Source organism: Dichotomopilus funicola, assembly GCF_033296635.1.
Source record: "Dichotomopilus funicola strain CBS 141.50 unplaced genomic scaffold C8A04scaffold_35, whole genome shotgun sequence".
Lineage (NCBI taxonomy): Eukaryota > Fungi > Ascomycota > Sordariomycetes > Sordariales > Chaetomiaceae > Dichotomopilus > Dichotomopilus funicola.
The window spans coordinates 283,607-311,105 of NW_026944056.1; the positions used below are offsets into that span (position 1 = coordinate 283,607).

A 27,499-nucleotide genomic window follows, 5' to 3' on the forward strand; every position below is an offset into this window, starting at 1 on the left:
TTGAGTAGCAGAAAAGGCAGCGCAAATGAAGCCGCTGCCCTTTCTAACTGTGGGTCTTGGCCAAGCCTTCAGCTCTTTTTTTGTAGCCCGACACCATCAGATGCTTGGCTCCGGTGGGGCTGCAACTTCTGACGCGCTCTGTTTGTCGTGCATGAGCCCTGGCAATCGATCGATTCCTCCCTGGCGAGTTGTCCGTGCTTTGCTTTGCTGTGGGCGCCCAAGCAAATCCAGAACGACCAAGAATCTCATTGCCCCGGTTTAATGCGTCGGGCAGAGCCCTCGAGTTCCGCCGAGCTCTCATCGCCGAACCCAACGGATTCTTTATTTACGCTGTTCCCGGGTTCCTTTGTCGAGAGCCACGGCCAGGCGTCGGCTCCCATCCTCGGCTGGACCATCTAACGTTATCTCTGTTACTCCGCCGTGCTAAATATTGCACCCCAAGCCGACCCCGGCCTTGTTGTGTCTTGGGTCCTTGACGCAACAACACCGCTCCTACCACCCACACCCCCCTCGAAAGCTCTCCTCCCACAAGACGCCATTGTGCGTCACCGGCCGGTGCTATGGCTGCCCTTGGCGACGACTTGCTGGGAACCGTCAACAAGTTGCAGGATCTTGTTTTTAACACTATCGGCAATGATTCTTTAGATCTCCCGCAAATTGTACGCACCATCAAATGGGACGAGTATTTGCGTCCGAGACAGCACCATTGCCCCTTTCTTACGTTGTGCTAGCTAACCGTACATGCGCTGTGCAGGTCGTTGTTGGGTCCCAGTCCGCGGGCAAGTCGTCAGTTCTCGAAAACATTGTCGGACGAGATTTTCTTCCTCGTGGCAGCGGCATCGTGACCCGCCGGCCCCTCATCCTGCAGCTTATCAACGTGCCTAGCGATGAGACGGAAGATGACGCCAACGCTGGCTATCGGAATCCAAACCAGGCTGCCCCCAATGAGTGGGCCGAGTTCCACCACATCCCCAACAGGCGGTTCAACGATTTCGGCGATGTCAAGCGGGAGATCGAGAACGAGACCTCAAGAATTGCTGGTAACAACAAGGGCATCAACCGCCAACCCATTAACCTGAAGATTTTTTCCCCGCACGTTCTCAACCTGACCCTTGTCGACCTGCCGGGTCTCACAAAGGTCAGTTCGCCCTCCGAATACTTATGGCCACGGGGTTCTCTAACCAGCTGGCGTACTGTAGGTGCCCATTGGGGATCAGCCAACAGACATTGAGAAGCAAACCCGCAACTTGATATCGGAGTACATCGCCAAACCCAACAGCATTGTGTTGGCCGTGTCGCCCGCAAACGTCGATATTGTTAACTCGGAGGCTCTCAAACTCGCACGGCATGTGGACCCACTGGGCCGCAGGACGATTGGTGTCCTCACCAAGGTTGACCTGATGGACCATGGCACAAACGCACTCGACATATTATCGGGGCGTGTGTATCCTTTGAAGCTGGGTTGGATCGGGGTTGTGAACCGGTCCCAGCAAGACATCCAGGGCAACAAGCCGATGGAAGATGCCTTGAAGTCCGAGTCCGAATTCTTCAGGCACCACCCAGCCTACCGGAATATTGCGACCCGTTGTGGCACCCGCTTTCTAGCTAAGACTCTTAACACCACCTTGATGGCGCACATCCGAGACCGTCTTCCGGACATCAAGGCTCGGTTGAATACCCTCATGGGACAAACCCAACAGGAGCTCGCCAGTTACGGAGACATGCATTTCAGCGGAAAGGAGCATCGTGGCTCGCTTATTTTGCAGCTAATGACCCGGTTCGCGACATCCTTCATTTCATCCATTGATGGTACCTCGACGGAGATTTCGACAAAGGAGCTTTGCGGCGGTGCTCGCATTTACTACATCTTCAATTCTGTCTTTGGAAGCTCGCTTGAGTCTATTGACCCGACTTCGAACCTCTCGGCTCTCGATATCCGGACGGCTATCCGCAACTCAACTGGTCCACGCCCAAGTTTGTTCGTGCCTGAGATGGCTTTCGATTTGCTGGTGAAACCCCAGATCAAGCTTCTTGAATCCCCTAGCCAACGCTGCGTTGAGCTCGTGTACGAGGAGTTGATCAAGATTTGCCATACCTGTGGCTCCACCGAGCTGACAAGATTCCCTCGGCTACAGGCCAAGCTCATCGAGGTGGTATCAGACCTGCTCCGGGAACGGCTTGGCCCCGCCTCTGGTTACGTGGAGTCGCTCATCTCGATTCAGCGAGCATACATCAACACCAACCACCCTAATTTCCTTGGCGCGGCTGCTGCCATGAGCCACGTGGTCAGCAACAAGCAAGAACGTGAGAGGAAGCGGCTCATACAAGAAGAACGGGAGCGCCGGGAACGGAGACGGATGAAAGAGCTTGGTGCTAATGGCACTGAGACTCCCGCGGAGGAGGACGCGGAGACCGCCGCAACGGAGAGAGCAGAGTCCGTTGTCGTACGGAAAGCTCAGTCCAAGGTTTCCCGTAGCCATTCCCCCGCCATTCACGAGAGAGCACCCGGTATCGCCAATGCCCTCAACGGAACCCGTTCTGCGTCTCCGGCGCCATTCAACGGGCAGGCTCTAGGCAACGCTAAGGACTCATTCCTCAACTACTTTTTCGGCAAGGATGGTGCCATTGTGCCTGGCTCCGCTTTGCCCAACGCAAACATTGGCCGGCACGTCACCCAGTCGGTCGAGCCAACGTTTAGCCAGAGTATTAGGCGGCCAGAAGAGAAGGCCCTGCGGTCTCCGATCCAGCCCACCCGGCCTGATGATGGTGTAGACTATACAGGGTCCTCGAAGGGGACGGATGTCGTAAGTCACGCTCAATGTCTGATGTCTCGCCTGAACTGAATGATGGCTAATTGTTCTGCGTAGCTTAATGGCGAGCCCGCCATGACCGACCGTGAAGCCATGGAAACCGAACTGATCCGGGCTCTTATCAGCTCCTACTTCAACATTGTCCGTGAAAGCATTGCCGACCAAGTTCCCAAGGCCATTATGCACCTCCTCGTCAACCATTGTAAGGATGTCGTGCAAAACAGGCTTGTCAGCGAGCTGTACAAGGAGATCCTCTTTGAGGAGCTCTTGTACGAGGACGATGGGGTGAAGAAGGAACGCGAGAAGTGCGAGAAGCTACTTCAGACGTACCGGGAGGCGGCCAAGATCATTGGAGAGGTGGTCTAAACACTCCCATTCTCCATGGATTCTGCGGCATTCTCAAACTCTTGGGTAGGGGGAGCGCGGTGGCTGTATTGTACACGGATCCGGCCCCTTGGAGCGGGCTAGGATCGGGACTGACGGTGGTATCTGTCGGTGGTGTTTGGTTTGTTGGTTTTCATGGGTCTCTCCCTTATAGACGGGCCCGGGCTAGCTTTTGAGGAACCTACTTTGTACAATATCTAGGGGATGCTAACTCGGCTTGATGGAGGAAACCTTCACGCCGGAAAAATGTGATGGTCGTGGATGGGGCGGATGGGGCGGTGGCGGTCTGGACTTCGCGTTGCGCACTAATTTCCCTTGATTTATATACTCGTACATATAGTCACGAAGCCAAGTTTCATCTGAACGTTCTTGTGTCGAACAATGATTTGTTTCTGACCTCTACACTTCTGTTCTTCCTAGTCTCATTCTCGATTCTGTTTAGCTTACCTAATATGGACGCCGTGATGGCTGGCTCCACCCGCTCGTTACGTAAACCCCGCGGTCCTTTTCTCACCACGTCTAAATGTTCGGCGTCTCTCTCCGTCACAGCGTGACGCCATCCTCCGATTCCTCGACACTGTGATGGAGCGACCGTTATCCCATCGATTCCTGGTTTTCTCCGATTGACCGCCAGGTCCAGTCAGGTTTCTTTTCTTTCCTTCCCCGCGCATTACTGGCCACTCCGCTACGCCATTTCCAACTGCCCCGATACTCGCAGCCGTTGAGGTCAACCCCACGGCGCTCCGGGAACTCTACGTTCTCCCTACAACCGAGGTCGCGAGTTGTTCGAAGACAACCTCCCTTGTCTACGGTTGAGTCATGAACGCGCAATGGATCTCTATTTCAACTCCTATACCGTTGCATAGGAGCTCCTCGTGGACAACGGTCGCGCTTTAGGCCGTTGCACTAGTCATCAATTTCCTCTACCTTCTTGACAAGTGTTAATCACATTTTTCGACCCCCCCCCCCCCCTTTTTTTTTACTTGTACCTCAACTGTTGTTCTGCTAGTAGACCAACTCACCCACCACTATTTCTCGTGCTATCTCTCTTTCTTCCTTTTCACTTTTCCCTCTCCCAGCTCTATCATCCTCGTCATGGCCGACGACGCTCGTCCGGGAGGCGTTGAAGATGAGGGAACGTCGCGTTTAGCACAGGTGGAAGAAGGCAATGATCCCATGAACGTGGTGTCCGATGTTTTCGACAGTGGGGAAACGGTGTTTGCCATGCACGTGGATAGTCTGGAGAGGAAACGCAAACTGCCCAATGGTCGTGTGAGCAATGATCAGGTCGACCCAACACAGTCCGAACCAACCCAGAATGTCAAGAAGATTCGGCTAACTGCCAGCCATGCGGTCGTGGGGCTCCGATCATGTTACCCAGAGCCGAGCAGCTCACCAACCCTTGACAAATCCTTTCTCCCTGCTGAGGTATGGCACCATGTTTTCACTTTTTGCCCCCCGAGGTCGTTGGGAAACCTCCTGGCCGTCAACAAGTTGTTCAACGTCTACTTGGACCCGGCTTCATCAGTCCACCGAGCGCCACACCGTCCTGCAAACCAGGGGACGCTGCGCACCCGGGAGCCTAACGACATATGGCGGAAGTCACGGGGGCTCTTTTGGCCCCAAATGCCTGCACCTATGGACTCAAAGACTGAGCTCGATATGTGGCGGCTTGCCTGCTCACCCAAGTGTCAAGGTTGTGGCAAGCTCAGAGCTCTAGAGCCCGATGCCCATAATTCTCGTCACCCAGGCCCGGGAGACGACGGTGTGGTGGTTGTCTGGGGGTTCGGCCGCTGCCTTTGCGCACTCTGTCTTCTGAAATGTTGCCACAAGGTGCGTATGCCTGAGTTAGGATGAGTGCATATCCTGTCTGGCTGACACCCAATAGGAGCTAGACCTTCAAATATCGCCTTCGATCCCTTCTATTATCATCCCAGCACTTTCTTTCATTTTTCTGACGCGGGAACGCGATGTATTCTCAGCTGCCGCGGTCGAACAAACCCCACTCCCCGATGGCTTGTCGGCCACTAAATTATTCCTAAAAGCAGATGTTGAGAACTTGCAAGAAGAGTTTTCCCGTGTGCAAGAAATGGGCCAGGGTACCATTTCTGAGTGGCTCAAGGGCCTCACCAGCCGAGGCAGCGATGCACAACACCAGCCAGTCAAGTGGGAGAGGTGGGAAGCTTCCGGTGGCGTCTCGAAAATGTGCTCGGTATTGTACCCAGGATTTACCGCGCGAGCTCCGACATCCCTACCTCCGAAGCCGTTACTAAATCCAAACCTCGCCCAATCCACCACTCCAGGACGCCATGAGAGGACCGCCGAAGAAGCGGCAGAGATCAAGGCGGCGAGAAAGGCAGAGATTGAGCGGCGCTCCTTGCTGTTAGACCCGCCATTAAGGGCCGACGTTCTTTGCCGTATTCCCGCTTTTCAAGCCGCGACACACATTGTCGCACCCCTGACCGACGACGCCTGGGACAGGCTAAAGCCACGGTTACTAGCGCAGCGAGCCGATGCCGAAGCTCTGGAAATTGTGCGCAAATCGGAGCCAATTCCTCGAACAGAACACAGCCAACCATGCCTTGAGACGACTCTAGCAGCGGGAAAGGAGGCTCGGGACCTTGTCGACAAACATTGGGAAGAGGTGCAAGCCCCCCTGCGTGCCAAAATTGCTGGCTACGCGGACGAGGTTCTTCGGGACGACTGGAACAAGGGCAAAAAGGTTACCAAAGAAAACTGCTCACGGTTTGCGGTCGACGCCCTTCTCCACGTTCGAGCGCAATTCTACGCCCATGTCAGTAAAACGATGGCCGCCGCTAAGCTAGCTGGAACCCCGGCCGACATTGATCCTCCAGAAGGTCCCTTCACCCAGAAGCTGACATTGGAAAACATGAAATGGATCTTTGACACAAAATTCAAACCCCACACGGAACATCTGCGAAAGGAACTCTTCTATTGCAACGGGTGTGAAGGAAACTACAAGGCGTTTGGCTTTGAAGGGGTTATCCAGCACTACGCAGCGAAGCATACCAAAACCCTGAGTGTGGGAAGCATCATCGTGCATTGGAGAGCTGAATGGCCAGAACATCCTCCATTTAGCGCCACGCCGCGAACCGCCCAATCTCCTTTCCACCCGCTCGTTCCAAGTGGCTTTCCTCCCGTTGGGAGCGCTCCGCTTGCGATCAACTACCCCTACCCGCCATCGGAGCTTGTTCCACCACCGCCGCCGGCCCCAAGCCCTGGCTATCCGTACCCTACCGGATATGAGTTCCCGCCTCCAGTATTCAATGGGCCGTACCAACAGCCGCCCCCGCCGCATCCCCACGCTTTTCATCCTCAGCATCCCGCTCAATTTCCCGCCCCTCCTCTGCCGCCGCCTGGATATGGACAGCTACAGCCCCCGTATGCCACCCCGCCTGGACCTTATCAAGGGTTTCAGTCCACGGCCGCCCCGTATGGTCTTTTGACTGGGCCTCCTGACTCAACGTACGGCCCGCCTCAAAACGGACAATACGACTATCTCAATCAATATGCCCCGTCGATGCATCCGCCCTTCCCAGACCTGTACACCACCAAGGTAGACGACATTGCTCGAAACTCTCGTGAGGTTTGGCGGGCACTCGGGGATATCAAGGACTTCCCGGGTGATGCGAGGGTCTGGGTGACGATTCACCACACGGTCAAGAGGTTCCAGTCGCGTTTTTACGAGACCCCACTACTTTCCATGTTCATCGACGGCCTTTCCAACCACAAAGAGATGCGCCCTGTCCGCAACGTGAACGAGCTTATTTGTAAGACTTGTCATCTGGCACTCGACAGCGCCAACGGGGCCAAACAAGACCGGAAGGAGTTTTCGCTGCCGCAGCTCACCAATCATTTTCAGTTGGAGCACTCAGGCCTCACCCAAGGCTCTGCTGCTGCCTCGGACTGGGCCGTGGACATGGTTTGGGTGCGCAACCTCTCAAGGCTCCCACAATACGTCTCCTCGGCCAACGAGCCGCAGAGGGCTTTGATCTCTGCTGCGCTTCCACCCGTACCCGAGCTACCACCAGTTCCCACCGCTAGCCAAGCTTATGCCATTGAGCCCCATCATAGCGGGCCGACTCCTTCGGTCGACGGACGTGCCACTGCGGCAACCGGTGCTCTAGAGGTGCCTCAGAGAAAACGCCACCAAATGTCGAGCGGGCTACATGACCATTCGACACCTGAAACCCTATCAGAGAACGGCGGCTCGACATACACTGACGACGGGTGGCGGGCGCCGCATGCCTCACGGCCCGGCAAAAAGGGAATGCCACCAAAGGCGGAGACTTCCACGGACGGGCTGTTTGAAAAGCGATTCAAGAAACGCGAAGAAAATAGGAAGTGGGAGGAAGAAAGGAAGCGCGATGCGACTTCTCGGCTCCTCGAGGGTGCTATCGGTCGAGCGGCAACGCCCCCGGCCGCGTATCCTTCGGCCAGCACTCGGCAGCCAGGGGTAGATGTCGCGGGTCGTAATCAGGCGGGCACCCAGGGCGAGCGTCGTGCATCCCCCCAGGATGGAGCAACATTTCAAGCGGAAACTAGGGCCGAGAAATTCAGCACCGTCGCAACCACACATCAACAGCAACCTGAAGAATACGAGAAGCTGCGTCAGTTCCGCGGTCATCAAGGAATATCGGAATCAACAAGGTTTACAACAAGTCCAAGTACCACCCCGCTCGACTCTCAATCGGACCTCAGACGCGGCGAGGAGAGAACTCGAACGTCGCTCGTGGGCCTCGCCCCACCACCAGCAGACGTTCCTTATTATCCGTACCCGGCAGCAACAGAGCGGCAACTGGAACGATATCGCCACTCGCATACCCAACCCAGCTTTGTCGACCGGCCCCATGGCCACAATGGGGAGTCGTATGGCCTACTGGCCGCGCGACCCGAGAACCGCACGCATGAAGCAGCGCTGCCCGAAACGGACCGCCCCGTTCATTATGATAGCATAGGTTTACGCGGACGACCAGTTGTCGAGACATACGAGATCGTGCATGTCATTGACGAGCAAGGGGAATATTACGTCCGACGACCGCTTCGGCGTGAGCCTGAGCCCCGTTACGTGTACCAGGCACGTGGAGTCCTCCACGAGACGAGTGCCTATCCCGCTGGTGGGATTAGGTCAGCCCCTTTTCCCCCGCCTGGTTTCGTCCCAGATGCAGCCCGAGCTGGGGCGAACGGGGGGCCTGACAATCGGCCAGGCGGCCGGCGGACCGACCCCGCCTACCTAGAGGAGTACGATCCCAGGTTTCCAGCTGCTTGAAAGGATTCCATCGGTGTGTCGACATTTGCCTCTTTGCTCGCCCCCCCAGTGGCCTGTGGCGAAGGGGGCAGGTATTGTACACCTTTCTCTTCAAACACCTTGCATGAAATTGGTCGAAGGATGCTTTGAGCGTTGAGGATCGAACCGAGGGTAGAGACATGGAGCGTAAAATCACAAACAGGAAAAGAGGGGGGAGCCGTCAGAATACTAGAAGGGTTATGCTCACAGCATGTATGTACTTTGTACGGGGACATGATATCTGCTTGCTTCTGGGTTGCTTCCTGTGACGGACTGTTTTCAAAATACGGACACTGACGTCTGAATTAAGCATTCTTGGCTTTCTGGGCATGGAGCCAGCCGAGCATCACTGTTGGGCCGTACAATGTAATGCCCATACATGTCCATGTCGAGGACCCGGGCCGTCCGACACAAGTCCGGATATGCTGTCTGGCCTCTCACAGGCCCCCCACACGCATGCGAAGATCCCCCGATCCCAACCCAGCTGGGGCCCATCCGCTGGCACAGCAGGCGGCCCCACGGGGTTCGTCCGGCCCGCTGAATGGCCAAGGAGCCAAGCCCGAGACAGCCCTGTCAAGGTCCGCCGGCAGGGGGGAAAGAGCTGTCCAATCAGCGGGTATGTTTCGTGAAACATGAAACGAAAGGCATCTAGGGCCAATGAGGAACCGCAATTGCGCGCTGGTGAGATTCCTTTTCCAGTCGCCCCTGAGCTGTTTCCAGCATTTTGGACCAATCCAGGCCTTGGCATCAAACTGGGCCATCAGCCCCCTAAACTCGGCCATGTGGGTTTGAACGCCGTGAGAGAACTGGCAAACGGCCAAAGAGCCATCCTTCGTCCAAACGTTACCTCTCCCCTTGTCAGGTTTGTCAGGGGCTCACTCACGGGAATGCCGTAGCGGGTCGCAGCTGATCACAGGGGTTGATTATGCCTGACGACGTGGACAAGCTTTTGCTCACAGTCACAGGCAACCCCTATATCAGACGGCGGACCTCCTCAGTCTCTGTGACCCGTTGCCATTTCCCCACCACGCTCCTTTTCTGCTTTCATCTTGCTGGCTTGCTGGAGTGATTTCCACGCAAAATCAAGTATCTTGTTGTCTTACTCCCTGGCTGGGCCAGTTCTGCCACTCCTTTTTTTGTTTTGAACATCACGACGACGAAAAACCTGTCATCACGTACAACGCTAGGTTTAACCTTGACCAAGCCTTTCCTTCGAGAATACAACAGATCATCATGCACTTCCAACTTCTCTCGGCTCTCTTTTTCAGCGGCCTCGCCGTTGCCGGTCCGGTGGCCTGTAGGCAAGCCCCTACGCCGACACCATCGGCAGCGCCGCCGGCCGGCAGTGCAGGCACGACTTCGAGTTCCGGTGTCGACCTCGCAAAGGCCATCGCGGCCGTCATGCCGTCGGCCAACAGCTGCTCGGGCGCCGACTTCCCCGACGAGTGCCGCACCGCCGAGCAGGCCGCCCCCTTCATCTCCAAAGCCTGTGCCGACCTGAGCAACGGCGAGTGTGCCGCCACCGTCGCCGTCATGGGTCTCGAGAGCGGTGACCTCAAGTTCAAGCACAACGTGAGCCCTGGTCGCCCAGGCCAGGGTACCGCCAACATGATGCAGATTGACGTAAGTTCAGCCCCCTTCCAGCAGAAACAGCCGAGTGGGGGGCAAGTGAAAACTGACACTCTAGGACAGTTCATTACCAAGTACGCCACCGATCTGTTCGGTGCCGGCAAGGTGTCCGGCAAGGCCCCCAATGACATTCTGGCCCTTGTCACCCCGGACGCCACCAACTTTGGCTCAGCCGCCTGGTTCCTCAAGACACAATGCCCCAACGTACGGGACACCCTCAAGGCCGGCACCGACCAAGGCTGGCTCGCCTTTAACGAGTGCATTGGCGTTTCGGGAGCTTCGGGGGACCGCATGGCGTACTGGACGAGGGCGAAGCAGGCGTTCAACCTCTAGGGTTTTTAGCTACATAATCAGCACGTTCGGGGAAATGCTGGTAGGCGGGTAGATTGAGGGCAGTCGAACCGCGTCGGTTTCCTTTTTATTTTCCCTGTTGACATTTCATGAGAGATGATGATAGATGCCTTGTTTTGGTTCACAGTCGAAGCAAACATTCGAAAAGATTTGCTACACGTTTATATTCTGGTCATGATGATATATACAAGCGCCGTGCAACATCCAGTTTCATTCGGCTCCCATTCCCAACCACATCCCTTGATTCTGGTCGTCGTTCCCATGTCGAGCTTAACATCATCGTAGCGCATGGCCCGGTGCAGGCGCGGGCCAAGTCCAGCGTTGCAAGCCACTGCGCCCCTTAACCCGAGCAAATATTGCTCTCAGCCAGTGCAGACTTGGGGAACAAGACGGCCGGGAGCCCATCACCGAGGGTAATGTCCAACGAGCCATTCGAGTCCGTTGTGTATGCGGTGCAGCTCATGACCTCCACGAGTGCCAGGCCAGCCCCGAAGCCCGTGGCAGACGAGGTAAGGGTGACTTTAGCGGAAGACGAGGCGCCAACGTTGGTGAACACGCCTATGACCTGAGACCCGTCGAACCCCTTCCGCATGGCGATGGTGTGGGTGTCCGAGTAGATCGGGTAGGCGTTGTACCCGAGGTAGTTGGCGTCTTTGGCGATGGCTTGGGCTCGTATCTGGTTGAGTTTGGTAATCCATGTGTAGAACTCGGACGTGGTCGAGTAGCCCGAGGACCAGAGCGCCTCTCGCTGGTGAGGCGTCCCCCCGCCGGCGTAGAACTGTTCTTGGCCTTGATAGATGATGGGAATTCCTAGGAGTGGGGTGTCGTTAGGTCCTGTGTGTGATGCGTGAGGTAGGCTTAATGCAGTCGAGTGAACTTACCATCCTTGAGCATCGTGAACGCGATTGCCTACGACGTACGAGACACCCTATATTAGCTTCCTAGACAGAATCCCAACTTCTCCGGAGTTCGCGCTTACATTCTTCGTCAGTGCCTACGTAGCGTTGCAAGATGTCACGTTAGCTTCTAGGATAGAAATACGCAATATGGGAGGGGGGTCGGCAGTTCCATAAGAGGCATGCATACCTTGTCTTGGGTCAAGGACGGGAACCGTTCCACGTCGTGGTTCTCCAGGAAGGATCCATACAAACTGAGGTCCTTGGCGGTTCCCCGCATCGTGCCGAGGCCGGAAACAAGATCACCGATGCTGCCGCTGGCAGACTTGAACGCATTAACCACCCAGTAGTAGCTGTTTCAACGGGTCAGTATGTCCGAAGCGGAACAAACGAGGCAGCTAGGTAGAACGGGTGCTGATCTATCTCTCACCTGGGGTAGTCCATCACGCCATCAAAGTACTGCTGGTAAGCCGTCACGTATGCCGGGTCGCCGTCAAACACCTCGCCCACCATGTACACACCAGCTGCGGCCGAGAATCCAGACCAGAACGAGGTTTCAACGTGCTTTCCACTGTCAACCCGGAGACCGTCGCTATAGCCTTGCGTCAGCGCCGGTCTGGGGAGTGAGTACCGTCGACGGGCTGCGGGACTCACATTGAATATTTGGACACGAGTTGGGTAATCCAGTCGTTCCAGACCGACCGGACGTCGTCACTAAGCCAAGTTGTTAATGCCGGGGTGGTTGAGATACGGCACCTGTACCTAGCAGACTTACTCTTCGGTGCGTAAGTCGGGTAGGCTGCATCTTGGTTAGTTTTTGGTCACCGAGGGGACGACACCTATTTGGCTTGACGCAAGACACGTACCTGACGATGTCATCACCTTCCCAGCAACTAAATAGTGTCAGACGTCGTCACGTTCATGGATTTGCGATGGACACATACGTCTCGATTGAGTTCTGGTCATTGTAATTGATTTCACAGGGCGAATGGTAATACGACGCCTAGAAACACTGCATGTCAGCCGATCTTGTCCCCCTGATACGATGCCGGGCGTGTCTGGGAAGCAGCGACCTGGATTGTGGAGGGGGGGCCTACCGAATTAAAGGGGTTGAGCCCGCTGTAATCAACGCAGTCTCTGCAGCCCATATATCCCATGTGGTTGGTGACAACATCAACCATGAAATACTACCAGGAAGGGGGGCGGGGTGGTGCATTGTCAGCAAGCAAATCCATAGTTAATCGCGGATAATAACACGGCCGGGAACTTACCATGCCTCGGGAGTGAATCTCAGAGGCGAGCTGCACGAGGTCATCCTCGGTTCCAAAGGCGGGATTCAGAGCCCAGATATCCTTTGCCCAGTATCCGTGGTATGACGAGCTGTGAGAGTTTCAAGAGTAAATACGCAGCTCCCCGGGTCCTCGTCGCGCTTAATTCATTGTGCGTAAGATTAGTCCACTCACCCATCCTGCGAATTGCCCTCTATCTGCTCGACAACCGGCGAGATCCACACAGCCGTGAAGCCCATGCCCTTGATATAATCCAGCTTCGAGATCAACCCCTGCCATGTCCCTCCGCAATAGACGCCATCTGACGGTTCACAAGGGACCGTGGTCGAGAGGTCGGTACGGGCGAATCGGTCGGTGAAGACCTGGTAGATAGATTGCTGCCGCCACTCAGATGGAGAGAGAGCTGTTACCGCATTGCGTCCTCCCAGAAGGACGCCGGTCAGCACGAGGAGGGCCTGGTTCAAGGGACGAACCATCTTTGCCCGGGCGTTTCGAGGTAATGGACCTTGAACTGGTCAAGCAGAGCTACCTAGCGGGCGAGGACCAGTGACCGGGCACTCGGGAGACCAATTAATGAACTGACTGAGAACGCCGGTTGGATGACAACACAACAACTCTTAAGAGACAGACATTAGCAAGTTCCCCGTTCTTATAGTGATCGGGGGCTACGGATACTACTAGCATCCACACCCCCAATCAGAGTACGAGTGACGATGTATCATGGGCAACTAACTGCGGGGCGGTAAGCCGAAACAATCGCGCCGAGCTAGAGCTCCTCCTTCCTTCAATCGGCCCGTCCCCAGACCCAGTTCGGGTGTTTGTTCGTTCGCTCCAACATCACAGGTGTCGAGGTTACCACACGGCAAAGGGAGTTGACCTCAGGGGCAGCCTTCCAAAATAGGCAACACGGCTCCGTGTACATGTGCGGTCCCTTGCCGTCGATCCCCCGCATCCCGACGCAGGCGGCAGTATTGCAATAGTCTGGGGCTCCGCATGGGGACTGAGTTGGGGCAGAAGGGCCGAATTCACTCCTAACTTCCTTCTTTCTCTCTGATAGCAAACCAAGCATGTGCATAACGTTAATTGTTGTGAGCCATACGGAACGTATCGTGTTGCACGTGCTACGATCGAAACTGGACCGGGCCGTCAAATGGGTCAAAGAATAGTGTACGCGTTCAAAGTTGAATATATATAGCCTAATTCCTGTTCCCCGCCCCAAAGAAGCTAAACGCATGAGACCATCACAAAGGAGGGTATTCGAGTGAGTGGGGATGAGGTGGGTGTAGTACTAAACCGTTGGGTAGTACACAGTGGTAATGAACAGAATATACAACTCTAGGTCCGCGGATCAATCAGAACCCCCTTCTGCCTTTTCCGGCATTTCCAGGCTGGCCTTGGCACTGGCACTCTCCATGGTTACTAACATCACTTCAACTCCCCGTTTGTCCTCAACGGACCTAGCCACCATCTCGCCGATTTAAGTTTCAACTTGTGCCCGATAGATTCATGTTGTAAGGGTATGTATTTCCATCTTCAGAAGCTCGTTGCCGTGGTTGTTGTTGTTGTTGCTGTTGTGGTTGTTGCTGCTGTTGCTGTGATTGTTCCGTTGTAGCTGGGAAGAACTGCAAAGATTCGCCGCCCCAATTTGCCGTCTGTGTAAAAGTTTCAAACGAATCCTACGTAGTAAAAGTTTAGTACGGAAAAATGCACGGGACCGGAGACAAGCTAAAAAATGGTAAGGAAGTACTCACCCAGTCAAAATTACCCGAAAAGTCCAAGTTACTGTTTGCCATGTTATCAAACATGGACAGTGGCGACTGGATGTTCTCGAGGCCAAGCATAGGACCCGAATAGTCGAAAGTCGAGGGGGTTCCGAGGCCCAAAGTCGTACCAGAAATTGAATCGGGGCTCACCCCTGAATTCGCGGCGCCGAGCGGCAAGCCAGGAATGCCGTAGGCCGTACCTACAGAGCTTCGGGATCCATTGTAAGCCATTGATGATGGTGGCATTGGGCCACCTGAAGGCATGTCCTTCGCTGATACCCCGCCAGGAAGTTGCTCCTGGGCCAGACTAGTCGGGCCCCTGACACCCCCACCCCCATGCGATCCCGGCCCGACAGGCACCTCGGTGGAAACCCGAGGGCCATCCGCCCCGCCAAGGCTCTTGAGCTTATGGAGCATGACATCGAGAACACTAGAGGCCTTGAATGCCTCAATCGAGGTATCGGCCAGGCCCTTCCAAATATCACGTGTCAGCTCTAGTGTGTCGATCATCGCCTGGCGCTGTTCTCGAGTCCAGAAAAATAAGCTTTGCATGTCCTGCTGAGTCGCAGGGCCCTGGATCCCGTTGTCAAAGTGGAGGTCCAGGACGACAACCATGGCGGGGAGAAGAAAGTCCTTCGTTGCGACGGAAGCGAAGAACCACTTGGCTGGATGCAACAGCCCGCTCGGCTGCGACTCCCGATGAAGCGTTGCCAGGTGTTGCAACATGTCCAGCGAGGCCTCGATGGCGGTACGCCGAGAGTGGGCGTAGCGAGGATTGTTTCTCGCTCTCGGGATGTACTTTCTGTGGAGTACACACATGACTTTGAGATAGAGGATGTCCAAGTGATACCGCGCCATGACCAACGTCAGGGGCACATGTGAGCCATCGAGCGGTCGCATCTGAAGGTGGGGAGGCAACGCGGCCTTGAGATCCCGCAGCTTGGCGTCAAAACGGAGGATGTCGTCGTAATGGACCTGATTTTGCAACCGGCCCGTGGCCTGAACAATGACACCGAGAAGATTACACATCTGGACCTTGGCTACCATGTAACTAATGGGCGTGGGCTCCGTCTGCGGTCGAGACGGTGGCAACACTTTTGTGTCAGGGCCAAACTCTTCGTCGTAGATGTTATGAGGCAATTCTGTGTCGCAGTCGTTCTCCGATATCATGCTGGGCAATGACAATTGATGTGAGAAGAAAACGTCCATCATCCTGATAAACGCCCATGTCCTTCGTCTCATCTCCTATTGTCCACAAAAACGCTCTCGGTCAGAACAATGCTTGTGATAGTTAAGGAAGGGGGGCCCAATGGGCGTGAAAAAACGTACCGCCTCGAAGGGAGGAAGGGTAGGAAACCACTTGCCGTCCCGATGATAACCCATCCGCATAGCCACCCTTACCACCATCGACACGAGTATCCAAATACCTACGTCGGCGTCCCAGCGTGACGAATACTCGCAAAAGCCGTACAGCATCATGGCCTCCGCCGTATGCTGTGCAGGTTTTGTGTAGTCGCCTGCGATCAGACACTGCACCGTCCTCAGTCGATACTCATGGGCTAGCTCAAGCACTCTACCCTTCCACTCCACGGGTTCGTCTCCAACCTTGTGGTAACTTATCAACGCCAAACACATAACCGCATACAACAAGGCGAGCCACATAATCGGGGTCTTGGAGGGGTCTTGCCAGTGATTGCGGAGCTGCTGGTGAAAAGCAGGGCCGTGGAGAAAGTTGGCAGCGTTGTCCATCGAGCTGAAATACCTGGCGACCAGCGCGAGAACCGTTGACTTGGGGGGTAGCTCCGCCCGGAGTTCAACTTCGGTGGCCGGGGGCGCGCCCATGAGGAGGGTGGGTGGCTGTTTAGCGGTAGGTGATTTGGCCTTCATGATCCTTTCGTAGCCTGACTCGAGGTCCTTTTTGTGGTTCGCAAAGTAGTTTTTTACCTCAGCGATATCGTGGAGGATGGTGTGCCAGTGTTCCTCCCCGAGGTACACGTGTTTTGACCGAACCGGGTCCATCTTGAGAACTCCTAACGACTTGGCGAGTCCCTCGTCGACATCACTCTCCTCATCCTGCATCGCCCCGTCATCGTCCTGGCTGTCGTGTTTTGCCGGTAAGGAGCTACTGTCTGCGGTGGAAGGTGAGGGGTTCGAGGCCGCGCCACCAGAAGATATGGAAGAGGAGCCGCCAGGAAGGGATTGGACGTCGACGTTGGCACCCCCATGCATCAGCGACAAGACAAGCCCCTCAAGCCTATCAATGCGGTTCTGCATGTCATCTGGGGTTGGTTCACCTTGGGTCTGATTCTTCCTTCGAGATACGGGGGTAGCGTATGAGCAGGAGGTCGTGCCAGTTCCCTCCCGTTTCGTGCAATTGCTACATGGGTGAGATCTGTCACATTTCCTAGAGCGCCAATCTGTTAGTTGTCATAATGAGGAGCGCCGTGATGTAGGCTCTTACACCCAACGACACGGTGAATGCTTACAGCCTAGATGCACTGTTAGCTGCCAGTTCGAGATGAATGGTGAGGGAACGTGCATCAAGTCGGCTCACTTTCTTGTTCGGCAGGGATAACAGCTGAGCGGCACCCGGTTTCTCTTGCGCACAACACGGAACTGTGGCTCAGGCGACCGGCCGATAGATGACCCTGTCGCCGAAGGCGGTGTGGGCGTCATGATGAAAAACAGAGCGGAAACGACACGACGAATGACCAAGCCCGTTGCCGCCGTCAGACACACGGAAAATCCAACTTTGGAATACCAGAATGTACCCAAACAATGGACTGATGGCAAAATTCAGAGCACGGCTAGCCGCCGCCGGTTGGCCAGCCCCGCACCAACACACCAAGCGCTCCTCTGTCTCCTGCGCAACGGGCGCGGAAGAGTCTCAAGCTTGTCGGCGTCGGTCTTGGGGGGGTTCTTGCGACGCGTCCCGATTTGACTGCCTACGGTGATCCTAGCGATGAAGCGAAGGAACCGACTGGGATTTTGATAGCGTCGCAAGACTCAAAAAGATGGAAACAGCGTGGATATTCGGTATTGCGAAGCGAGGCAAATGATAATGCCGGTGCGCTTTGGAGTGGATTTGGATTTGGCCAGTCCAACAAGGAATCTGGCGGTGGTAAGAGGAAAGAAAGCTCAGGGTCAAGACCCAGCGGAAAGACAGCCGCGATTGTGGGCAGAAGAGGCGTGGATGCTCGCTCGAGTATCATCAGAAACAGGGCGGGGCAATCATGCAATTAGTACAGGTCTGGTGACGGTCGGGTTGTGGGCTCAACAAAAGGTGAGTGAGCAGGCGGTGTTTTACATCTGCGCAGATGATGTCGCTGGGAGATGAGAGATCACCGTGAGCTTCAAGGTCATGCATGGTTAATGGTGGCGACGGTGGGAGCCTCAAAGGGGGGTTTCGCCTGTGCACGCTACGGCCTTGGCGGGGTCGATTTGCAGCTCAGCATCCAGGTGCCGACCTAGCACTGTACGGATTCAAGACAGTGTTCAACGTCATGAAGATTCAGGTGCTGATGGCTTAAGCTTAGGTATATTACGTACCTGAGTAACCCGTCTTCCTTAAAACGGTTAATAGGTACTATGGAAGGCAAAGGGTTGGCTTTTTCTTCTTTCCTCCTTAACAAGGCCCCAAACACAACGGTTCTAAAAGGCTGTCAAGCCGAGTGTCTCGTCAAAAGGTATCTGCGAAGTACATGTGACCCGCCAAAAAGTGGACGACCTATTAATGATATAGTCGTCTCGAAGGGTCTCGTTAAGGCCCCGCATTGCAGGTGCCGTGCACCCCCCCCCCCCAAAAAAAACTACAACGGCCAGCCCGTAAAATTTACCACCTATGTATGTACCATCGGACGGGAGAGAGGACGCGGTCGGTTCTTGCCGCGGATGAATGTATAAAATCTCACGATGTTGCGGGCTACAAATAAAAACTGACGGCTTGCGGCATTAAGGTTGTCTCTCTACCTATCTCTGCACGCTCAGAGAACTTCACCTCGAGGTCGTCCCGGTTCGGCCCAAATTCCAAGATCCTGCTGTGAAGACCTAGCAAGTCAGGTCCCAAAGAAACAAAAACCAACCGTGGGCACGGCAAGTTTGCGGCTTCTTCGGCTCTCGTCCAAGCAGGATTCGATGAGTCACACGGTGAGCAAGAGGCCCACACCAGCAGGTGTTGGAGGGGTTTAATTGCACGGGTGGGCGCAGCGGCAGAGCAATTCCCAGCGCCAGGAGCTGCTGCGATGAGATTTGTTTAACCCTGCGGATAACGAAGACATGCGATGACGAGGAGCTTTTGACGGGCGAAGCACCCAAACAAATCCTAGTTTATAAATTGCGGCTCAAGATGCGGCCACAGCTGAGGCATCGCCGTTGGCCTTGACGCTGTACGCCTTCAAGAAATCTGCGTCGTTGTCCAACTCTTCCTTTACCTGTTCGTCTGTTAGCACGTGTCGTTAAATGTACTAGTCAACGAGAAGAAGCAGGGGAACGCACAATATCAAGCCCGCCAACCAATTCTCCATCCACCCAGAGCTGCGGGAAGGTTGGCCAGTCGGCAAACTCCTTCAAACCCTGCCGCACCTCGTCATCGGCCAGAATATTGAAGAAGCCGTACTTGACAGCATTGTCACGCAAGATCCCTACCAGTTGCCTCGAGAAGCCGCACTTCGGTTCACTGGGTGTGCCCTTCATGAACAGCATGACTGGCGCTGCCTTGACGAGCTCGCCAAGACGCTTGAAAAGATCTTCCTTCTTTTTCTCAGGATCCTCCACCGTTGTCGCCTCCCCACCTTCAGCAACGCCAGATGTCGCCCCGGCGCCGTTGCTGGCCAAAACCGTCGTGCTTCCAGTGTTCGCATGGCTCTCAATTGCGGCTCGTACCTTGACCGCACTGCTTCCACTCACGGTCTCGAGTACTTCGCCGTTTCGTATGAGAACGAGGAACGGGACCGCAGTAACGTTGTAGGTCTCACTGATGTCTGACAAGTCTTCGGCATTGATCGAAACCCACGAGGTCGAAAGAGGCTCGGTGACGGGGTACTCGGAGGCAAGAGTCGACAGCACGGTGGCCATTTGTGCGCATGGGGCGGCCCATGGCGCGTGGAATGATACGATTAGAAGGGTAGATGGCGGCAAGGAGGAAATGTGCTTCTCCCAGTCCGCAACCGTCGTGATCTCGGAGATGGTCGACATCGCGCGTGATATTAGTTGGTCGAGATGGCGTAATAGTAGGTACGGGCGGTCGCGGGCGAGGGTAGTTCAATTTTGAGGCTTGTCGTCGGCCTTGTCAAAGTTTCAAAGTCTGGGCTGAAGTGCCTCGGTGCTTGCGGGTCCGTTGTTGCGCAGAGTGGTTGTGTGCTGGTTACTGTACAATTATTTTTGTTGGTGCTGGCTGGAATTTGGGGAATTGAAGCCGCCGCCACTGGCTGGATTTGCCCCGCGATCAACTGAAAGTAAAATCAACAACGCCGAATGCTGGCCAGCCGATTACGGATCACCCCGCTGCGGAAGGCTGAAGGCGTTGATTGGCCAAGGTGACTTTGCGTCATCCCTCGCCTGCATCTGCGAATTCGGGGTTAAGTAACAGATTATCTATCATCGCCAGAGAATCACCGTCGCCCATCATCCGAGAGATCCAAAACCTACTCCTGAAAAGGGATGTTATTTGCAGATGTGAGCGTCACCTGAGATCAGGACACACCTAGCAGCCAGGCATCTCCGTCTTGTTTTTCTCTTGATTTTCTCGATACCGGGGGTTCTCGCTCTCTTCCCCTACGGTACGGATGCATTATAGTTAACGGGAATCTCCCTTCCCCGACGGACAGGACACAAACAAGGTTGATAAACCACATATGCGATTTCCTCTCGGCCGCCCCGGTTTTGGGGTTTCTTCCCAACGCATGCTTTAGGTTTAGGTACATACACGTGGTACACTAACTAGTACGCGCACAAAGTATAGTCGTATTGGTCGACACCACTACACGAGTTAGCAAAGTACTGTTAGTACGGAGCATACCTGTTGTTCCAAACCCTGCCCCCGACGACAACTTGGAACTGGTTGTGGAATTCAGGTGCATGTGACTGGACAGCGACGCGCGGCCGGGTTCAGCCGGGGAAGAGCCGGTTTTGACTGGTCCACTGCCTGCATCAGTGCAGGTGCAGCTGAGGTCGGGTTTCCCGCCTCCCGAACAATCCAACCACCCCTGACCGCCAACTTTCCCACTTTTCTTTTCCACGGCCACTGGCTTTTCCCCAAGCCGTTTTTTGGGGTACAAAATCAGAACGCACCCCGAGAGTCACACTCTTCGGCCAAGCTCTTGGCGTTTAACGGCCCATTTTCCGCGATCGACACCCACCCGCACGCAATCCTGCCCGACCAGGCCAGGCCCCAAATTCCGTCAACAGTCTTCACATTGCTCGACACATAGGATCACTTGGCAATGTCAGCCCAAGAATACTACCAGCAAGGCCCGCCCCACGGCTACGGCGGCGGCCCGGGACCCCACCATCAGCAGTATCCCCAGTACCCTCAGCCTGTAAGTTCTCCGCAGCGGCCAACGCACTTCCACGCAAGATTCGTTGCTCCCTTTAAACTGACACTCTTTTCTCAGGCATATGGCGGTCCACCGCCCCCACAGCAGGGCTATTATCCGCCGCAAAACCAGATGCAATACCAAGAGCAGACGCGTCACAAAAGTAGCGGTGGTGGGGGTTGCCTTAAGGGCTGTTTGGCCGCGCTCTGCTGCTGCTTCGTCTGCGAGGAGGGCTGTGAATGCTGTGCGGATTGCTGCGAATGCTGTATGGACTGCTGCTAAGCCTAACGATGTTGCACCCGTGTGAATGCGACACCTATTTGACCGCGGGCGAGAGGGACGGGAAAGGGGTCTTAATTTTTTCTTTCCTTTCATGGCGAGAAGGCTAGCCTTGTATCAGATCAGACGACAATTGTAAATATCAAGTAGCGGGGAGGTGCTTTGACATATGGCAGCGTTGAGACCTTCAAAACCCACCATGCTATTTATTACCTTATGAGCTCGGCCCACTTGTACTGTCGTGTTGCCCAGCCCAACCCGTCGCTCCAGAATGAAACTCTGAAACTCTGTAAATTCGGAATGCAGAAACATTTGCAGTCTCTCTGGCCTCGCTGTGGAACCCGCCAGGAAGTTACACATCTCACACATGAAAGAGCACTCGCGGCCACCCAAGCCCCGCTGCCAAGACCCCAGAGCTCCTCCCTGCACAGCCTCTTTTGACGTCGAGCCTCAGCGCAAGCTCACTCGTCCTTCCCCCTGTTTTTCTTGCTAACTTTGAATTGACATTCCAGGTTATCCACAGCACAACAGGCCGCGAAAGCTGGTGCAAGCCCACCGCCGTTTTAACCTGACTGATTTCAACGCCGCTTCTTCCGCAATTGCTCTCTCTCTTTTTTTCTCTCTCCCAAACCCGACCCGATCGAGCCCGCCGCAGCAATGGCGTCATTAAATCTTTCCACGAACGGCCCCTCCATCAAGAGCAGCTACCAGGGCGTCATCAATGGCCCCGCTCTCTCCTCAACGTCCTCGACCGCCTCGCGCTGGGCTCTCTTTACCGTACAAGCGCCACTTCAAAATGCCTTCCAGAACACGGGCGCGAAGGAGAGCGTCTTGAAGGTCGAAAGCACTGGTGGTGAGTACTGCAAAATACAACCCCCGCAACGCTCCGTTGCCCCCTTATTCCTAGTCACGAAAGCTGTCGGGTGGTTTACCATACCCCCTTGTCCGCACCGGGCTAACGTAGCCTTCGCTTTCCCTTACAGAGGGCGAACTCGCTGAGCTTATCGATGAGTTTAGTGAAGGCCGCGTCCAGTTCGCCTTCGCACGAGTCAAGGACCCAAACTCCGGCCTCCCCAAAAACATTCTGATCGCTTGGTGCGGTGGCGGCGTTCCCGAACGGACCAAGGGGTACTTCACAAGCCACGTTGCCGCCGTGTCCAAGGTGCTGCACGGTTACCATGTCCAGATTACTGCTCGCTCCGATGCCGACCTCGCCCCCGAAGATATTGTGCAGAAGGTGGCGGATGCGTCGGGCGCTAAATACTCAACTGGAGCTTCGGCGCCGTCCGCCGCAGCCGCACCCCCTCCGGTCGCCAAGAAACCCGTCTTTACCCCGACAAGTTCCGGATCCGGTGGGTCTTTCAACCCCCTCGTTGCCGCACGCAATCGGCGGCAAGGGCCTTCGGATAACGATGGTTGGGGTGCCGACGCCCCTCCCGTAACGCGCACACAAATCGAGAAGGTCGAGTCCGCGTACAAACCCACAAAGGTTGACATCGCCGGCCTTCGAAAGAACAATGACGATTCCCGCCTCAATGCGCCCTCGGGGCAAGACGATGGGCCGAGCGACGTTGTCAGAGGAGGTTATCAGCCAGTTGGCAAGATTGATATCGCCGCGCTGAGGGCCCAGGCCAAACAAGATGACCGCCCTACCGTGGTCAAAGGCGCGTACGAGCCTGTCGGCAAGGTAGATATCGCCGCCATCCGGGCCAAGGCACAGCGTCCATCCGAGGAGACTCAAGAATCAGCCCCGGCGCCCAAGAGCCTCGCTGAGCGTAACCAGGCCTTCACGCCGTCCGAACGACTCACCGAACTCCCAAAGCCCAAAGTTGTCAAAAACTTTGGCAGCACACCCTTCAGCGGTACCAAGGCACCGACCCCTACCGGTTTAGGGTTCGGCGGCCCGTCTGCCCCAGCACCTCCGCCTATGGGGGCTGCCAGCCGTACCTTTGCCGATCAGGGCGGTAAGACTCCGGCGCAACTTTGGGCTGAGAAAAAGGCCAAGCAAGGAGGCGCTGCTAGCGTTGCATCTCCGGCCGTAGCATCTCCCATCGCGGCCCAAAAGAGTGGCAGCGAGTGGAAGAGCGGCTATGTGGGCAAGAGTTGGGCGCCCGTTCAAACTAGCAACTACGGTCGGGGCGGTGTAGAGAAACACGCGACGGGAGGCTCGGAACAACCCGAAGCGGAAGGCGAACAGCCCGGTGACACGGGCGCTGGTGGGATTTCGGCGCTTCGCGACAGGTTTAAGGACGCTGCGCCCATGGGTGCCACGGCCCGGGCCGCTCCTAGTCCCCCCGTTCATGGGGAAGAGGAAGCGGCAGCTCCCCCTTTGCCGTCGGGGGGGACTCGGCCCGCCGGTGGTTTTGCTCTGCCTGGTTTGCCGTCCCGACCTGCAGCACATAACCAAGAGGAAACGGAGGAAGCCGACATCCCACCCTCCATCCCATCCCGCAACTACGAGGAACCGGAGCCATCTCCTCCCCCGTCCCCACCTCGGGTTGCCGTGCCGGTTGCCCGCAGCACCGCGCCCGACATTCAGCCTGCAGCCGAAACCCTTCCTCCCCGGCCCATTCCCGTACCACAGGAGGTGCCTAGGGAGGAGGACCTCCCCGCTGAGCGTGAGACGCACAACCCTCGGGCTGCCGCCGTTGCGGGTGTAGCGGGTGCGGCGGTTGCTGGGGGGGCAGTGGCCCACGCCGCCGACACCGATGATGCCGGGACGGCGGGCGGAAAGAAGGCTATAATTCAGTACGATTACGAGAAGGCCGAGGACAATGAAATCGAGCTCCGGGAGGGCGAATTTGTGACCAACATCGAGATGGTCGATGATGACTGGTGGATGGGTACAAATAGCCAAGGCGAGGTGGGCTTGTTCCCCAGCAACTACGTTGAGCTTGTCGACGAGGATGAGGCTGCACCCGCTCCGCCCGCTCCGGCCCCGGCCCCGGCTGCGGCTCCGACTCCGGCCCCCGCCCCTGTGCCACAACATGAGGAGCCAGCCGCGGCTACCGGAGGAGCGACTGCAACTGCGCAGTTTGATTATGAGGCTGCAGAAGACAACGGTATGTGCCCCCTTCCAAGTACTATTCCACGCCGGTGCGATAAAAACTAACGCAGGCAAATGTAGAATTGAGTTTCCCGGAGGGTGCTACGATCACAGATCTGGACTTCCCCGACGAGGACTGGTGGTTCGGTCACTACAACGGGGCGTCTGGCTTGTTCCCGGCCAACTACGTCCAGCTTGATTCGTGAGGTATCTTGGCTTAGCAGGGTTATGATGTGGCACGACGGTGAGTTGGTGTCGGGCACATCATGGCCAAGATAGCCTAGGGTGAATTTATTCGCCTATACCCACAAACCTTGGGCGTCCGACCAACTACACCACGGTACGAATAGAATATGTGCATTGTACTTTGATTCCGAGCGACTGCGCATTAAATTTCAACAATGAGCGAGGACATTCAGCGAGCAAGGACAAATGAACCCGAACTTGGAGAAGAACTTGCGCTGCAAAATGAAGGGGAATAAACCCAATATAAGCAACGAAAAGGCAATTCCAATTTACCTGACAATTGTAAACATCCATCTCCACATGCCTCAATACCTCGTGTAGGTATCAAAGATAGCAGCATCTTGAGCGGTTGGTTGCGGCCCCTTAAGATGTCTCGTACAGTGCGTCCCTATATTGCAACTGTGTCTGTGGGTCCTTCTGCATCGTGTCGTTGGCTCGGTATCAGCGAAGGTCCATGAATGTAAGCCACTTTCAACCACTCAAGTTCATCGTGAATACAACTATTTACACACCCGCCTTCTACCTTGTTTGATGAGCGAAATCGGACAAAACTCGAATGCGACGGCGCCTTCAGCTTCCTAACGACCACTACACAAATGTACTCCCATGCCCCGCCCGCACCCCCGCCAAAACCACCGGGCAGCCATGACGTTAGCCGGATGAGCACGCCTGCGGGTGGGCCAACCCCGCGTCCTCCACCGCTGCCCCAGGAGATTTCGATCAGACAAGGGGGCATCGAGAACTTCGAGGGCTCCGGCGGCGCGGACTACCGCGATTCACAGCCCCAAGGAATCCCAGACCCGGGAGACCAATGGCTTCCTAAATACCTAGAAGATAAATCGTACGTGCTTTGCCGGCGTCGTCCTCCCTCTGCTAGTGGGCATATCTAACAACATCACTCACCCTCCCCCCCCCTCCTCCTCATTAGAAAACAAGACCTTGCCACCATTCTCTCGGACCCTACCCTACTCTCAGCCCTCACTCACGCCCCCCAAACGGCGCATCCTTCCCTCCAACTCTCCCACGACACCCTGCAGGCGGCCCTGGCCGAGAATACAGAGCGGGCCACGCAGCTTCTCGACCTGGAGTCGCGGCTCGGACACCAGCGGTCGGCGGCACAAGCCCAGCTACTGGCCACGCACGCGCTCGAGCGTCAGTGGCGCGCCAAGCAAGGGGACATGGACCACGCGCTGGCGCCGTTTGCGCCGGCGAGTCTATACCAGCGGCTCGCGCAGGGCGTGGTGGAGCAGGAAGGAGTGTGTTATGCATTGGAAGAAAGTTTCTTGGAGGGGGGTAATGGTGGCGGTGGGAGGAGTGGTGAGAGGGAGTCCTCAGTAGGCGGAGGAGCGGACGATGGGGTATTGGCGACAGAACGGGAGTTGGGTGACTGGCTTAGGAGGTATCGGGAAGCCAAAAAGTTGTATTATTTGCGGCAGGAGAGAAAAGAGCGATGGGACGAGGGGCGCGTTGGTGGGTGGCGTTGAAAGAACCTTAAAATACTTGCTTGCTCTATGAGAGGCTCTAATTTTACGCATAGCAAGAAAATATCAGGTAAATTCGGCCGCCACCGCTCCGTCCGAGGTCAAGAAAACAAGGAGGAGAATATCCGCTAGCCGGTGGCAGCCAGCGGCATCCATGGGGTACACATTATCTCATCTATAAATTACTAAAAGGGCTCCTCTTCATCTCCGGGCTGCGCGGGCTCATCGGAAGCGCAAAAAGGTCCTCCTCAATCGCGTCCTCCCCTCCACACCCTCCTGCGCCGATCGCCGGGGCCCGGTCTGTCGGAGCCACGGCGGTCCCGACAATGGCGTCCAAAGATGCAACGCCGCCGTCGCCGCTGGACCCCGTCGCAACAGAGATACTCGTATTTGGCGGGGAAAGTGCCGTGATGAGAGGTTGCTTGGGAGGTGCTTGAGCATTTTTGGCTGCTGTTCACGGCAAATCTGGTTAGCGACAGGCTCGCACCGCCGAGTCTCTCTTTAAACCACCGCTCTCCCATATATTCCGTGCCCCCTCTTTCTGCTCAAACCGAAGAATAACAACGCGCCGAGGGCTGGGCCAAAACATACCTTGACTCGCGGCGGCCAGTTCGGCAGGGCTAGTCGCGAGCTTGAGCCCCCTGAGCTTCTCCCCCAACCTCCCGCTCACTGGGCTCCGGGGGCTGGCCGGGCCGGCCGAGCTCTGCGGTATGTGTAGCCTCGTTGGTTGGGGCAAATTGGGGTCGGGGGCAAGCCCAAAGTGGTCCACGATCCATTGCTGTTCCCGCATGGCCATCTCAAGCCCCACGCCTTCACCGTTTGCCCTCATCTCGTTCGCGATCTCCGTCTTCAGCTCGGCCAGGCGCCCTTTCGCCCAGACCGTATGGAGGACGCCACGGCGGCCGGCGTCTTGTTGGTTCGTCAGCTCGGCCGTGAAAATGGCGGGCATTGGCTTGGTCCGCAGAATGCTACTCCGTCCGTTCTCTGTCGCACCACTTCCTCGCACATGTGTGATGTCAACCAGCGCCGGGATGGGGGCGCCCGGTGGGAGGAGGAAGTACACGCGGTGTATGTCGTTGCCTGTTTCTGTTTCGGCGTCCCAGACTGGAAGCACGTCCCCCTTACCCTCCCATGATATCTTCCACTGGCTCTCGGTGTGACCGTTCTTGCTTTCACTCGGGACACCCGTGCCGGGCCGGGCCCCTTGTTCTGGAGCCGGATCGTCCCACTCGACCATGAGAATCTTGGTGCCTTCATTGCGCTTATCCGTTTCAAACTCAAAGCGCGAGCGGGCTAAGCCCGAGGTTGGCGAAGTCGGCGTCTCGACTATGTCTAGAGACTCGGGTGGCACATGTGCCGGCGGCTGCTTCGTGGGTGTGGCCATGGCGTGCGTCGGTGGGACACTATCAGTCAAATGAAGACAGTTGGATGTGACCACCGGATACTCACTGGGTGCAGGTCGTACGGGGGGCGGAGCGTTGCCA

At 56.1% G+C, this 27,499-nt stretch overlaps 10 protein-coding genes across 10 annotated transcripts; 6 read left to right on the top strand and 4 right to left on the bottom strand.

The window, feature by feature from the left end:
* Window positions 1–560: 560 nt before the first annotated feature.
* On the top strand, window positions 561–3,176 carry C8A04DRAFT_12571 (uncharacterized protein; the record flags this gene model as incomplete). Its single annotated transcript, XM_062777381.1, has 4 exons — window positions 561–659; window positions 755–1,138; window positions 1,200–2,801; window positions 2,868–3,176. The coding sequence occupies 4 exons, from the start codon at window positions 561–563 to the stop codon at window positions 3,174–3,176; spliced, it is 2,394 nt and encodes a 797-aa protein (XP_062636658.1).
* Window positions 3,177–4,418: 1,242 nt separating this feature from the next.
* Window positions 4,419–8,484, top strand: C8A04DRAFT_37650 (uncharacterized protein; the record flags this gene model as incomplete). Its single annotated transcript, XM_062783961.1, has 2 exons — window positions 4,419–5,027; window positions 5,083–8,484. 2 exons carry the CDS (start codon window positions 4,419–4,421, stop codon window positions 8,482–8,484), a joined length of 4,011 nt encoding a protein of 1,336 aa, XP_062636659.1.
* Window positions 8,485–9,735: 1,251 nt separating this feature from the next.
* Window positions 9,736–10,464, top strand: C8A04DRAFT_29107 (uncharacterized protein; the record flags this gene model as incomplete). Its single annotated transcript, XM_062780882.1, has 2 exons — window positions 9,736–10,125; window positions 10,195–10,464. The coding sequence occupies 2 exons, from the start codon at window positions 9,736–9,738 to the stop codon at window positions 10,462–10,464; spliced, it is 660 nt and encodes a 219-aa protein (XP_062636660.1).
* A 358-nt stretch (window positions 10,465–10,822) lies between these two features.
* On the bottom strand, window positions 10,823–13,143 carry C8A04DRAFT_29108 (alpha-amylase; the record flags this gene model as incomplete). Its single annotated transcript, XM_062780883.1, has 12 exons — window positions 10,823–11,292; window positions 11,364–11,391; window positions 11,462–11,476; window positions 11,569–11,731; window positions 11,809–11,970; window positions 12,033–12,092; window positions 12,154–12,177; window positions 12,245–12,271; window positions 12,323–12,381; window positions 12,476–12,565; window positions 12,650–12,758; window positions 12,842–13,143. The coding sequence occupies 12 exons, from the start codon at window positions 13,141–13,143 to the stop codon at window positions 10,823–10,825; spliced, it is 1,509 nt and encodes a 502-aa protein (XP_062636661.1).
* A 1,008-nt stretch (window positions 13,144–14,151) lies between these two features.
* On the bottom strand, window positions 14,152–17,106 carry C8A04DRAFT_12558 (fungal-specific transcription factor domain-containing protein; the record flags this gene model as incomplete). The annotated part of the gene is made up of 4 exons (XM_062777373.1): window positions 14,152–14,343; window positions 14,419–15,675; window positions 15,760–16,834; window positions 16,985–17,106. 4 exons carry the CDS (start codon window positions 17,104–17,106, stop codon window positions 14,152–14,154), a joined length of 2,646 nt encoding a protein of 881 aa, XP_062636662.1.
* A 1,664-nt stretch (window positions 17,107–18,770) lies between these two features.
* Window positions 18,771–19,623, bottom strand: C8A04DRAFT_37654 (thioredoxin-like protein; the record flags this gene model as incomplete). Its single annotated transcript, XM_062783962.1, has 2 exons — window positions 18,771–18,860; window positions 18,925–19,623. 2 exons carry the CDS (start codon window positions 19,621–19,623, stop codon window positions 18,771–18,773), a joined length of 789 nt encoding a protein of 262 aa, XP_062636663.1.
* A 1,247-nt stretch (window positions 19,624–20,870) lies between these two features.
* Window positions 20,871–21,245, top strand: C8A04DRAFT_29111 (uncharacterized protein; the record flags this gene model as incomplete). Its single annotated transcript, XM_062780884.1, has 2 exons — window positions 20,871–20,966; window positions 21,042–21,245. 2 exons carry the CDS (start codon window positions 20,871–20,873, stop codon window positions 21,243–21,245), a joined length of 300 nt encoding a protein of 99 aa, XP_062636664.1.
* Window positions 21,246–21,899: 654 nt separating this feature from the next.
* Window positions 21,900–24,494, top strand: C8A04DRAFT_12581 (uncharacterized protein; the record flags this gene model as incomplete). The annotated part of the gene is made up of 3 exons (XM_062777385.1): window positions 21,900–22,095; window positions 22,226–24,304; window positions 24,370–24,494. 3 exons carry the CDS (start codon window positions 21,900–21,902, stop codon window positions 24,492–24,494), a joined length of 2,400 nt encoding a protein of 799 aa, XP_062636665.1.
* Window positions 24,495–25,130: 636 nt separating this feature from the next.
* Window positions 25,131–26,018, top strand: C8A04DRAFT_12507 (uncharacterized protein; the record flags this gene model as incomplete). Its single annotated transcript, XM_062777362.1, has 3 exons — window positions 25,131–25,375; window positions 25,463–25,827; window positions 25,882–26,018. The coding sequence occupies 3 exons, from the start codon at window positions 25,131–25,133 to the stop codon at window positions 26,016–26,018; spliced, it is 747 nt and encodes a 248-aa protein (XP_062636666.1).
* Window positions 26,019–26,190: 172 nt separating this feature from the next.
* On the bottom strand, window positions 26,191–27,399 carry C8A04DRAFT_29114 (uncharacterized protein; the record flags this gene model as incomplete). Its single annotated transcript, XM_062780885.1, has 2 exons — window positions 26,191–26,465; window positions 26,607–27,399. 2 exons carry the CDS (start codon window positions 27,397–27,399, stop codon window positions 26,191–26,193), a joined length of 1,068 nt encoding a protein of 355 aa, XP_062636667.1.
* Window positions 27,400–27,499: the final 100 nt, after the last annotated feature.